The sequence below is a fragment of the Aotus nancymaae genome, unplaced genomic scaffold (genome assembly GCF_030222135.1).
Source record: "Aotus nancymaae isolate 86718 unplaced genomic scaffold, 86718_ANA_hifiasm-v0.15.2.pri h1tg000032l_0, whole genome shotgun sequence".
NCBI lineage: Eukaryota > Metazoa > Chordata > Mammalia > Primates > Aotidae > Aotus > Aotus nancymaae.
The window spans coordinates 14,236,778-14,251,419 of NW_026988445.1; the positions used below are offsets into that span (position 1 = coordinate 14,236,778).

Below are 14,642 nucleotides of genomic sequence, written 5' to 3' on the forward strand. Positions count from 1 at the left end.
TTTTGAAAAGTGTCTGTTCATATCCTTCACCCAATTTTGATGGGGCTGTTTGTTGTTTTCTTGTAAATTTGTTTAAGTTCTTTTTTTTTTTTAGTTTAAGTTCTTTGTAAATTCTAGTTATTAGCCCTTTGTCAGATGAGTAGATTGTAAAAATATTTTCCCATTCTGTTGGCTTCCGGTTCGCTCTAATGATAGTTTCTTTTGCTGTGCAGAAGCTCTTAAGTTTAATTAGATCCCATTTGTCTATTTTGGCTTTTGTTGCCATTGCTTTTGGTGTTTTAGTCATGAAGTCCTTGCCTATGCCTAGATCCATGAAGTCCTTGACTGCCTAGGTTTTCTTTAAGGGTTTTTATGGTGTTAGGTCTTATATTTAAATCTTTAATCCATCTGGAGTTAATTTTCATATAAGGTTTAAGGAAGGGATCCAGTTTCAGCTTTCTGCATAGGGCTAGCCAGTTTTCCCAACATCATTTATTAAATAGGAAATCCTTTCCCCACTGCTTATTTTTGCCAGGTTTGTCAAAGATCAGATGGTTGTAGATGTGTGGTCTTACTTATGAGGCCTCTGTTCCGTTCCACTGGTCTATATCTCTGTTTTGGTACCAGTACCATGCTGTTTTGATTACTGTAGCTTTGTAGTATAGTTTGAAGTCAGGTAGCACGATGCCTCCAGCTTTGTTTTTTGTTTTCTTTTTGCTTAGGATTGTCTTGGCTATGCGAGCTCTATCTTGATTCCATAATGATCACTTCTTTTTTTTTTTTAATTTTTATTGTACTTTAGGTTCTGGGGTATATGTGTAGATCATGCAGGATTGTTGCATAGGTACATACGTGGCAAGGTGATTTGCTGCCTTCCTCCCCCCATCACTTATATCTGGTATTTCTCCCCACATTATCCCTCCCCCCATCCCCACCCCCCACTGTCACTCCCCTAGTCCCCCTCAACTGACCGCAGTGTGTACTGCTCCCCTCCCTGTGTTCATGTGTTCTAATTGTTCAACACCCGCCTATGAGTGATACCATGCAGTGTTTGATTTTCTGTTCTTGTGTCAGTTTGCTGACAATGATAGTTTCCAGATTCATCCATGTCCCTATGAAGGACACGAACTCATTGTTTTTTATGGCTGCATAGTATCCCATGGTGTATATATGCCACATTTTCTTTATCCAGTCTATTGTTGATGGACATTTGGGTTGGTTCCAGGTCTTTGCTATTGTAAACAGTGCCGCAATGAACATATGTGTGCGCATGTGTCTTTATAACAGAGCAATTTATAAGTCTTTGGGTATATACCCAGTAATGGGATTGCTGGGTCAAATGGTATTTCTATTTCTCGGTCCTTGAAGAATTGCCAATGATCACCTCTTTAAGTCTTTGTCTGCTAAGTCCAACATGTGTGCCAGCCAAGCCTCTACGGACTGCTTTTATTTGACTCTGTATCTCTATCCACATCCCCATTTTTGTTTGGTTTGGTGATTTTTTTTTTTTTTTTTTTTTTTTTTACTGAATTTTGGCAATTGTGAATAAGATGTTAAAGAGAGTACTGATTCTGCTATCTTCCTATGAAGAAGAATAATTCTTATGTAAGCACATAAAAAAATTACTGACTGATCTCCTCGACCATAAGTTGGCTTACGAACATACTCTGTGACTGTAGGTTCACACAAAAATCTAAGATTTGTCATAAGCCCCTCTACTTGGAAGGAACACTTCCAAACTGTGGATCGTATCAGGGCTTGGATTTAGGTTACAGACAGGTTTAGAGTAGGTCTTAGGTGATACAAAGGCTGGCTCTCCAGGGCTGAAAATTCAATTTCCCCTAGCAATGTTTCTCACCTAGGGGATCTGCTTGATCATTAGTATTCTGGTCTGTTTTCAAATAGTATCATCTACTATTGGCAAGCCTCATACGATCTTGTAGCACAATGTATCACCCAACCTTCATGAGGTACTCTATGCTATCTCTCTGCACAGTTCCCTCCTCTCCAAAGCCAAGGCCTGCAGATTCCAGCTGTTGCAGCTAGTACAGCTCTGCTCTCACTCTAGCTTTCTGTATCAGAGTCAGGAACTGTCCCAGTCTTTGGACAATTGTGAGGAATACCTCATGAGTTCATTTGTGTCAGGGATAATAATATTATGCTGCCTATTGTCCACTGCTGGAAAACAGTTGTTTTAAATATTGTATCCAGTTTTATAGTTCTTTATTGTGGGAGTGCTAATTTGGTACCAACTTAATCCTTCTATTGTGGCCAGAGGCAGAGATCACATAATCCTCTTTAACAAAGTTATCACTGTAGGATAAATTTTCCGAAGTTGGCCAGGCGTGGTGGCTCACGCCCGTAATCCCAGCGCTTTGGGAGGCGGAGCTGGGCAGATCACGTGAGGTCAGGAGTTTGAGACCAGCCTGGCCAACATGGTGAAACCCTATCTCTACAAAAAATACAAAAATTACTCGGGTGTGGTGGTGCTTGCCTGTAATCCCTGCTACTTGGGAGGCTGAGGCAGGAGAATCACTTGAACTCAGAAGCTGAGATCACGCCACTGCACTCCAGCCTGGGCAACAGGGTGAGATTTATCTCCAAAAGAGAGAGAGAGAGAGAGAGAGAGAGAGAGAGAGAGAAAAGAATTCTGAAGTCGAAATTACTGGTCTAGAGTAATGTGACATTTTCATGACTTTTGGAATGTATTATACTAAACTGTTTACAAAATGTTTCTGCCAATTAAACTGATGTATTTTTGGACCTTTCCTATACAGCCAGAAAAATGAAGTTTAAAAAAAAGAATAAAACTGGGGCACATACACTTTTTTTTTTCCTTTAAAATAGAGACAGTCTCACTATGTTACTCAGGATGGTCTCAAACTCCTGGGCTCAAGTGATCCTCCTGCCTCAGTCTTCCAAAGTGCTGGGATTACAAGTATGAGTCACCTTGCCCAGCCTTTTTTTTTTTTTTTTTTTTTTTGGTAGGGGTAGGGGGAGGTGTTAGGGGCTGTCTGGAGACAGGATTTCACTGTTGCCCAGGCTGGAGTGTAGTGGTGCAATCTTGGCTCACTGCTACCTTTGCCTCCTGTGCTCAGGAGATCCTCCCACCTCAGACTCCTGAGTAGTTGGGCCTGAGGTGGGAGGTGAAGTGAGTAGTTGTGACACAAACCATATGGCCTACAAAGCCTAATATATTTGCTATCAGGCTATTTATAGAAAAAGTTTTCAAACCCCTACTGTAGATGATAGATGGCTGCTAAACAGAGATAGACACCATGCCCAGCTATTAAGTAAGCAACAACAAAAAAAAACCAACTGAGGGCTTTAGGGTTAACAAAAGTTAAGCAAATTGGAACATGAAACTAAATCAACCTGTGAAGTTTCTGAAAAAAGGATTCATTTATGTCAACTGTCCCTCTGAATAACTAAGCAATTAGGAAAGAAAGACAAAAAAGTAAAAGTGAGGACAAAGTTGGCATTTTCTTTTTCTATATGAGACTCAGTTCCTTTACCCTCTGGTAAACTTTGAAATATCTGAAGTGTAACAGAAGTCACCAACTAAAGAAGGAGCAAACAAGGGTCTTATAAAGGGTATACTATTATCAATCTGAAGATCTTTGATATAAGAAGCTGAAATGTCTAGTGGCTTTTTAGACAAGCCCCATTATAAGCATGTCCAAATGCGTTTGTGGAAAGAGGTGGCACATAGACAGACAAATGGATGGATGGACGGGTAGACAGTATAAATAGATGGTTTCTAAAACAGATATAAAAAATAAATAGCAAGGGAAATGTCTGTGAATAAAAAATTTAGGATTTATCGTTATTTACCGTTCCATCTTCCATCAGCTTCAGACAAGAACCAAAATCTGCTAACCGAATGTGTCCATTCATATCCATCAATATATTGTCAGGTTTAATGTCTCTGAAAAAATAAATACATTCAATTTTTAGTGGAAAAGTAAACAATTTGTTGCTTGGTAAGATATTTTTTTGTCAAAAAAAAACCCTCAACTTCTTTTAAAAGTAATATTCTAAGAACATCTAATTACTTTAATTACTATTTATTAAATAGATGTTCTTTGACTATTACTTTTAGTAATAATTCATATCCTGGCTCTGATTCATATTAAAACCTTCTCAAACACATGTAATTTCAGTATTCTTCTAGAGAGAAAAAGTAGTGTGGTAATTTTCATGCTGGTTAAATTAATCTTAACTGTCTTTCCTTTAGATTTACACAGGTTCCAATATGACTATGACAGACTACTTTCTGCATACAGAGAAGAGTCATCATTACCTGATAACCACAAAAAAAATACTATTCTCTAGCCCATGAAATTAGATAGGAAAAAATATACTTTCTAGACCCTAAGATAACTGCAGATAGGTAAATTCTCAATTACTGCAGGTCATGACAACACAAAGAAATTGCTTCATAAAGTTGATTTTACTGAAGAACTAAAACAATTGCCTAATATATTGTCTATATTATCTAAAGCTTTCACTATCTTTGGATGTTAAGTCAATGGTGTGTAAGATATCCAAATCTAAACTATATCATATACCAGTTCTTGTATTTGTTTTGGCATGTGAATGCAAACCTTGGAAAAATAATCATATATAAAATGATTCTCAGGGACTTAACAATATTAAGTTTCTAATCATATTAAAGTTTGTAATTGTAAATAACTAAGAGATTATACCCACCCAACTCACTCTACTTTTAAAGGAAGAAAAACAATCTCTTGTCAATCTATATATGTTAAAAAAAAATTATATTGCCATGTAAATAACAGGAATATGGTAGGGTTACTTTAATTGAACCTGAATAATGCCATTTAAGATTTCTATGCTTCAGTTTTACCACCCATAACATGGGTTATTAGTATTACTTTGGTTACTGAAGCAATTTCTCTGAGTGTGTTATATATTACAAGTTAGCAAATTATGGCCCATGGCCAATCTAGTTTGCTGTCTGATTTTGTAAATAAAGTTTTATTGGAACACAGCAACGCCCATTCATTTAGGTATTGCCTATGTCTGCTTTTACACTACAAAGGCAAAGTGAGTAGTTGTGACATGAACCATATGGCCTACAAAGCCTACATATTTACTATCTGGCTGTTTATAGAAAAAGTTTTCAAACTCCTATTGTAGATGATAGATGGTTGCTAAGCAGAGACAGGCAGATTGAAAACAACAATCTGTATAAGGAATTAGCCTTATAATCCTCAACACGTGACTGTATCCTAACCTGTCAGAAAAGATCTTCTGCTGTAGAGGAAACATCAAAGAAGTACAGTTTAGTTCTGGAAGGAAGCTTAGCAGTTACCAAGACTACTTTTAGATGAAGAAAAAATATTTTATTCTTTACCTTAAAAATTAAGCTCTAAGGTCAGTACAAATTACTGCTACTGGTGTAGCATTTTTCAGATTGTAAAGGAGAGTAAAGAAACTGCAAAGACAAGATTTATATGCATTGACAATATCTTTAGTTATTTTATAGACAGTAAGTATAAAATATATACATAAAGCATATCAATGTGAATATATTTTATTCATAATACGATGTAAAGTAATAAAATAGAAAAAAAAAATCCTTGAAAGTTACAAGGATACAAGACATTACAGATAGTATCGATATTACAGATACTATTGACATTACAGATAGTATTGAAAAACATAAGTATTCTATTAATATTCCTGATCTCATCCTCTCCCTTCACTACCCAGATACAGCCACTATTCTAAATTTGGTATTTACTGTAACCATGCATATTTTATATTATTATGTATATATGTAACATCACAAAACTGTGTGCTTTTTAAATGTCTTTAAACTTTATAATTGATATAAAACTGTGTATTGCTTTTTGCAACTTGATTTTATTCATATATTATGCTTCATGAGCCTGGCATGGTAGCTCATGCCTATAGTCCCAGCACTTTGGAAGACCAAGGAGGGAGGATCACTTGAGCCCAGGAGTTTACGAGCAGTCTGTGCAACATAGTAAGACCCCTTCTCTACAAAAAAATAAAAATAAAAAATTAGCCAGGCATGATGGCACATGCTTGTGGTCCCAGCTGCTTGGGAGGCTGAGATGGGAAGATCACTTGAGTCTGGGAGGTAAAGGCTGCAGTGAGCTGTGATTGTGTCACTATACTCCAGCCTGGGTGACAGAATGAGAAACTGTCTCCAAAAGAAAAAAAAAATTATATATGTTTCTAAAACTTATCTATTTTGGTACATACTGTTTTAATTCATTAATTTTAAATAATTTTAATTATATAGAATAGTTTCATATACATATCAGAATTTATCAATTCTCCTGATTATAGAATTTAGATTGTTTCCCATTTTTATTTTGTTAAAACACAGAATGTTGAGATTAATATTTTAATAAATGTTTTCTAGTACTCATATGTGAATGCTTCTTCAAACTATAGATGTAAAAGTGAAATTTCTGAGATGAAAGATATGGACATCTTCAACTTTGCTAGCATGATTACTAGTATAGTTGAGACTCCTTTTCATAACTATCATTGGTATCATTGGTCATCTTAGATTCTTCTATAAAATGCCTGTTAATATCCCTTGCTGATTTAAAAACTGTGTATGCACTGGTTTTTGTTGTTGTTTAAACTTCAGGGATTCTATTTACTCAAACTTAGTTCCTTATATGTGGTACAAATCTCTTCTCCCTGCATGTGGGCTTGTTTTTCCATTGTTTTTAATGCTTTCTTATTTGTAAAAAAAAAAAAAAAAAAAAAGTGGTAAATACTAACATAGTCTTATAATTTATACTGTGATTTCTGTCTTCCCAGACATCCAAAGGACAGTGTCATAATTTTCTCTTGTGTAAGTTTTAAAGTTTTACTTTTCAAGTTTTTAAATCTACCTGGGATTAATTTTTTTGTGTAGTGTGAGATAAAGGGCAGTTATATTTCTTTCTAACCTAGCACCATTTACTGAATAATATCCCTTCACCACTGATATCTAATACCACATAGGTCATAAATTTAGTGGATTTGTTTCAGGACTCTCACTAAGAGCAAAAATACTACTATATTACTCTATTTTTTTTTTCAGTTGATAATCTTTAGAGTGAAAGAGTGCGTATTAATTACCAGGACAACAGGCATAAAATGGAACTCTTCCACACAAACCATGAATGGCCACCCTATAGATGTGCCTCCACCTGCACCAATACCACACCGTCTTAATTATAAAAATAATGAGCTCCATACCAGTAGAGCATATTTTTTAATTGCCATTAGTCTTCTAGATCAATGCTGGAATTAGCTTAATATGTTCCATAGTACATACTGAAATTATTGTGGGAATCATGATTTTACAGATTAATCTGAAGAGAACTGGTATCTTTGCAATATGACACTTCCCAACTGTGTAATAAACCTTTAAGTCTTTTTATATTCTTCAGTTATGAATTATTTTCCATAGAGAACTTACACATCTAATCTACAGGCAACATAGTGAGACTCTGTCTCTACAAAAAATTTTTTTAAACTTAGGCATAGTTGTGCATGCCTGTGGTCCCAGCTACTCAGGAAGCTACTCAGGAGGCTGAGGTGGAAGGATCACTTGAGCCCAGGAGTTCAAAGCTGTTGCGAGCCATGATCATGCCACTGCACTTCAGCCTAGGTGACAGAGCAAGACCCTCCTATCTTTTTTCAAGTGCATACACACACACGCACACACACACAAACACACACATACCCCCCTAAATTTTTAAAAAATCAGACTCTGGAAACCAGCTCCTAGTTTCAAAACCTTCAGTAAACTCTCAATAAATCACCAAAATGCAAAGGGTCCAAAATTATTCTTATCATTTCCCATTTTCTTCCAAATAAATAATCTTCTTGTATAAATAATCTTATGGTATATAACAGTAGCTGAGAGAAAGACAGGTTTTAGGAAATCACATTTCAGGATCCCATAAGCATGTTGGGGGTAGAGTGAGGCATGGGATAAGAATATAACAGCTGACAAAGTAAAACATTCAATAACCATTAATTAAAGATTTACAGCATGCAACAGCATTGAATTAACAGCAATACTACATACTATGGGAGTACATAAAGGTACAGAACAGAAATTCTTTTTCTTATTCCCTCATCACCCCAAAAAATCTTCATGGGAGTACACATGTTTATCTCTGTTCCCTCCAAAATCATAGTAAAATGACAATTACAAGAATTAAAAGGTAGAAACCCACAAGAGAATGTAAGAAAAGACAACAGAAGATGAAGAGTGTCAACACAACTTCCAAAGATGGAGAACATATGTATGATAAATAATGTAGAGCCGAGGAAGCTGAATTATAACCACCCACAAAGCTGGGAGAAAGCAACTAAATTGACTTGATATATGATTTGATGTACTAGAATACTTGAAAACGTACTGTTAGGCATTTGGTACATATAAAAGGAAATTTTAAGAGTATTGACAAACAACTGAAAAAATTTTGAGCCTATTATTAGTTATAGGAAAAAACAGCTATATAAGGAAAAAATTGTATTTCTTGGTTCAGCAACAAATAATATTTACAAAGTCTCAAAAATGCAAGCATTATCTACCAAGAAGAGAAAAATGTGATAAAATTATAGTGAGAGAATGCAAGAAGGCAAAGTAGAAAGAGGAATACAAACAGCTAAATCCTCCACTAGCATAACAGGCAGTCAATAGAAGTCTTTACAAACTGTCCAAGATTTGCAAATCTAGAAATATCAGCATATCAAGACATTAGAGATATGGGGATAAATAACTTTAAAAAATAGCTTTAAGGCCGGGCTCAGTGGCTCACGCCTGTAATCCCAGCACTTTGGGAGGCCGAGGTGGGTGGATCACGAGGTCACGAGGTCAAGAGATCCAGACCATCATCCTGGCCAACATGGTGAAACCCCATCTCTACTAAAAATACAAAAAATAGCTGGGCATGGTGGCACATGCCTGTGGTCCCAGCTACTCAGGAGGCTGAGGCAGAAGAATCGTTTGAACCCAGGAGGCGGAGGTTGCAGTAAGCCGAGATTGCGCCACTGCACTCCAGCCTGGTGACAGAGCAAGACTCCATCTCAAAAATAAAAAAATAAAGAAAATAAATAGTTTTAAAGGAATTGAATATAGCTGCCACTAGGGAGCAGGCATAAGAAGTACGCTAGGGGGACTATTTTACAATATAACCTTTTTTATATTAGTTAAGTTTTTTTCTTTACTGTATTGTTTGATTAAAATTAACTAAAAACCAAAAATACATGTGTAAATATCTGAATCATTTAATCAAAGAATACGAAAATGATTTCACTAAGCCATTAAGATCATCTGCAGTCAGCAATATATTTTAGTCCAAACAGTTAATGGTTATCAATATCATAGATAAGCACCATGATGTTAAAATGACAATATTAATTGGTCTCGTTTATCCAACAATGAATACAATTATACATTTAATAAAGCATGTTGCCTACTGACTCACTCCACATCCTTATTCATTTTATTCCATGGCTGAAAAAGAAGTCTCTCTGTTCTTAAAATGGTCATTATTTAGGCAGACAAAAACTCTCCTAACCTTTGAAATAATGAGACCTCAGAAGGGTGAGCTATTTATTCTCCCTAGTCATCTGGTGTATTTGAAATATTTAAGTTTTGTTTTTGTTTTGGGGGTGAGGCAACAGAACATATAATGCTGGTATAAGGTACAATTTAAAGGACTCATAGGGTAGAAGAGAAAACAGCTTTTCCATCTAGCTGGGCTGAATATTTCACTCAATTACCACGCGAAAGCAAGGTGTAAAACTTACATAAATTCACGTACTTCATCACCTCGAGGAAAAGACAACATGTTCTTTCCTCTTTTTTCCAACCAAGGCCACAGCTTGACCTTCTGTGGTTTCCTTTTTCCTTCAGCCTTACCTATCATTTTCATTTAGATCTAAATTTATAGTAGTCATTTAAAAAAAATGTTTGGGTCTGGTTTGTCAAAGATCAGATGGTTGTAGACGTGTGGCATTGCTTCCAAGGCCTCTGTTCTGTTCCATTGGTCTATATCTCTGTTTTGGTACCAGTACCATGCTGTTTTGATTACTGTAACCTTGTAGTATAGTTTGAAGTCCGGTGGCGTGATGCCTCCTGCTTTGTTCTTTTTGCTTAGGATTGTCTTGGCTATGCAGGCTCTCTTTTGGTTCCATATGAAGTTTAAAGTGATTTTTTCTAGTTCTGTGAAGAAGGTCAATGGTAGCTTGATGGGGATAGCATTGAACCTATAAATTACTTTGGGCAGTATGGCCATTTTCACAATATTGATTCTTCCTAACCATGAGCATGGAATATTTTTCCATCTGTTTGTGTCCTCTCTTGTTTCCTTGATCAGTGGATTGCAGTTCTCCTTGAAGAGATCTTTTACATCCTTTGTTAGTTGTGTTCCTAGGTATTTTATTCTCTTTGTAGCAATTGTAAATGGGAGTTTGCTCATGATTTGGCTGTTTGTCTGTTGGTGTATAGGAATGCTTGTGATTTCTGCCAACCCAAATGCCCATTAATGACAGACTGGACAAAGCAAATGTGGCACATATACACCATGGAATACCATGAAGCCACAAAAACGACCAGTTCGTGTCCTTTGTAGAGACATGGATGAATCTAGAAACCATCATTGTCAACAAACTGACACAAGAAGAGAAAACCAAACACTGCATGTTTTCACTCATAGGTGAGTGATGAACAATGAGAACACCTGGGCACAGGGAAGAGAACACCACTCACTGGGCTAGGTGGGAGGATGGAGGGGAGGGGAGGGGAGGGGAGGGGAGGGACAGCAGGGGTTGGGGAGGGATAACACTGGGAGAAATGCCTGATGTAGGCAACAGGAAGGATGGAGACAGCAAACCAACATGGCATGTATGTACCTATGCAACAATCCTGCAGGATGCAGGATGTGCACAGGTACCCTAGAGCCCAAAGTACAATTAGAAAAAAAATGTTTGAGGAGAAGGGATACAAAGTATGATGTGAACTAAGCCAAACTCACACAGGGACAGCTCTTTTCTTTTTGTACTCTAAAGTGTAAACAAAGTGAAGAGAAGCCTCACATTCAAATTCCCATTAGTGCTCAATAGGAGAGGGTGGGGGGAGTGTCTGAACACCTCTGCTGACCAACATCCATCAACTGAGTAGAGAATGCTCTTAATTACTTCATAAGGATGTTATCAATAGCTAGTATAACAAGCATAGATACTTCATTCAAACTTGGGGGAGGGGCGCTCAAGAGAGGAGGAACAGAAAGAGCTCTCAATTGTCACCTGAATAGAAAGAAGGTTACACTTAATTGACAGAACTCACAAACCCAAAAGGTTCTTTTCTAAAACCTTGAAGAAGTAGGATCAAAGAAAAGTAGGTAGATAAACATCAACCTATTCTCTCTACAAATAATTTGATCACTTAGCTAAGGTTTTGGCATCTTACAGTATTACATAAGAATAAAAACTAGAGGCCTCCTAGAAAATGTTTTGCATTCAGCATTTGGTAAAATCTTTTTAAATAATTAAGGTCATTGGCATAAAGTTATTTATCATGATTATACCTGCTTCAAGAAAATGCAAGTCCTTGTTCTCATATTACCACTGAAATGTATGATCAACTCTTAAAAGGAATTTGAGTGCTGAAAAGAAGTTGTCCAAAAGTTTTTTTGGCTTTCCCTTTTCTTATTCATTATGCAGAAAATACTCTTTAAGATGACAAATGACCTTCTCATTGCCAAATCCAGTAGTATTTTTTTAGTTTGAATCCTGGAATGACTTCTCTATGACATCTGACACTGCTGATTATTCTCCGAACTATACCACTTCCTTCTCTATTTTTTCTCTCAACTAAAACTAATTCTTCTCAGTTTCCTTTCCTGCTTTCTCTTTCCCAAAAGCATAATTTCCGTTTCCCTAATGCCGCCCTTTCTTAATATGCATCTCTGCTCTTCTCTGTACCTCAGTGATCTTTTCCTTGGAGATACCCGTCATTCCTTAGATTTCAGGTTAGTTGGTTGCTCTATAACCTCAAATCTCTGATGAGCTCAAGACAATGTTTTAATTTTTGCTTTAAGCAGTCATATGGTTTGTGAAGAAAGTAATAGGAATCAAAAATGTATAGTCTAGTATGTATCTAGACATTTACCATTTTAAGAGCCTTGTATTCCTTCTGCAGCCTAAAGAGATTCCTTCAGCATGTCTTCTGGCAATAAATTCTTTTGTTCCTTTTTTTTTTTATAGATGGAGTCTCATACTCTGTCACCCAGGCTCAAGTGCAGTGGCATGATCCACCTCCTGGGTTCAAGCAATGCTCCTGCCTCTGCCTACAGAGTAGCTGGGATTACAGGTGCCCACCACGACAGAGGCTAATTTTGTATTTTTAGTAGAGGCAGCGTTTCACCATGTGAATCAGGCTGGTCTCAAACTCCTGATCTCAAGTGAGCCACCCGCCTCGGCATCCTAAAGTGCTGGGATTACAGGCCTGAGCCACCACACCTGGCCTCTTTTGTTCTTCTTTTACCTAAAAATATAATTTCACTTTCAGTTTTGAAGGACATTTTCACTGCATATATAGAATTCTTGGTTAAGTCTCTTTTAGCTTCCTTATTTTCTGATAAGAATTCATTTCTTAATGGAACTGTAGCTCCCCCAAATATAATTTGTCATTTTTTTTTCCTTGCTGTTTTAAATTTGCCTTCTGTCTTTGGATTTCAATAGTTTCACTATAATGAACCTTTACATGGCCTTTTTCTTTTTTTTTTTTTTCTGCAAAGAATATTTTATACATCACTAACCATGAATTTTTGCCATTAATTATTACATAAATGCTGCCTAGTGCAATTATCCAAATGGCATAACCATTTTATGGCCACAATTCACCTCTATAGTTGTAAGCAGAACTTTCATGACTTATATAAGTACATCTGTCAGGGAAGATTTAACACTGAGACGCAATCTAACATCTGTAATACACATGGCCTTTTTCATATTTATCTTCCCTGGTGTTTCTTGAGGATTTCAAATACGTAAATTTGTATCTTTCATCAGATTTGAGGCCATTATTTCTTCAGGTATTTTTTTCTGGCCCATTCTCTTTTCTCTCCTTCTTGATCTCAAAGTATATGTACATAAAACCTTGTGATATTCTCTAACAGATCTTTGGACTACTATTAATCTTTTCCTCTCTGTTCTTTACCTTCAATAACTTCTATTTATTTATCTTCAAGTCTTTGTCATCTCTACTAGGCTGTTAAGTTTTTTGAGTGAAAATTTTCATTTCAGATTTTGTATTTTTCCTTTCTAGAATTTCCATTTGATTTTTTCATTTGTTTCTAGTTCTCTGCTGAGATTTCCTTTTTTTCATATATTGTGAGCAAATTTTATTTTCCTTTATTGAGAACAGTTTTAATAGCCACTTAAAAATCCTAGTCTGCTATTAATAGTTTCTACATCCGGCTCATTTCAGGGATACTATTTTCTCTTGAAAAGGAGCTACATATTCCTTTTTCTTTGTACATTGGGCAATTCTGAATATTCCCTGAACATAATAAATGTTAAATTTTTGAAACTTTGGATTCTTCGATTTTTCTCCAGTTAGCATTTTTTTAAAATCAGATGATTAATCACACTTAAACTGCAAACTGTTTCTTAGGCAAAAGTTTCTTATCTTTTGACTTCAGCTGAGCAGTTTTGAGTGAAGCTATCACTCAGTTATCACTGAGAACTATCGGTAGACAGATTTTGGAACCCTCTCTAACAAACATAGTTTCCCAAAACTCAGCTTTCACAGCCATAGAGACTAGAGTTCCTCTACTTAGCCCATGCCACAATGTACACCATGTCACTTTCACCCAGCCCCAGGCTGAGAGCTGCAAAACATGAGACGTCATTTCATATACCCCATCTTCTCTGAAGATGTATTCTCAATCAGGTTCTCCCTGCTTCTGTTCACTCTTTAGTGTCTTTAGGATAATGGTCTTGTGCAATGCTCAGATTTTTAGTTGCTTCTGTGAGGGCCTTAGACCAAAAGGACTTCACTCAGTCACTACCCCTTTTCATACATTTGAAGCACTATTAATTTGAATTTTCTAACAGATGTAGCCAACCCTATTTCTAAGTAAGGCACCCTGAACTTTTAAGTTTTATGAATGTAGAAAGCTGTATTTTTCAAACATGGCCTCAATAATATCTCTCACTCCACATTTTCATCTGGAACCTTGCCACTCGCCCATCAAGAAGACTGTCCCTTCAGCTTGAACCTGGACAGACTCTTGTGACTGTGTCAATCAATACAGTATGACAGAACTTAGGTTGGCTATGACTTACAAGGCTAGGTCATTAAAATGTCATGCAATTCTGCTCTGTTCTCTACAGACACTTGCTCTTGGAACACACTTACCATGTTAAGAAAGTCAAGCAGCCCATATGTGAGGAACAAAAACCCCATGCCCACAGCTCTGGCTGAACTCCCAGTTGATGGGCAGCACAAACTGGCTAGCTATGTGTCTGAGCCATCTTGACAGTGATTCTTCCAACTGCAGGTGAGCTACTGCAACTCATGCTGCATAGAGAAGATACAATTAGGTCTTGCCTAGTCCTGCCCAAATTTCAGACTCATGAGC

At 36.6% G+C, this 14,642-nt stretch overlaps 1 protein-coding gene across 21 annotated transcripts in view; it reads right to left on the reverse strand.

Annotated features, from left to right (window-relative positions):
- Nucleotides 1-14,642, reverse strand: part of CDC42BPA (CDC42 binding protein kinase alpha) — a 331,128-nt gene that overhangs the window by 173,226 nt on the left and 143,260 nt on the right. For all 21 annotated transcript variants that reach the window (XM_012459841.3, XM_012459835.3, XM_012459840.3 and 18 more), the window contains exon 6: nt 3,814-3,907. In XM_012459841.3, the coding sequence (XP_012315264.1) occupies nt 3,814-3,907 (94 nt within the window). The remainder of the gene's footprint in view (nt 1-3,813; nt 3,908-14,642) is intronic.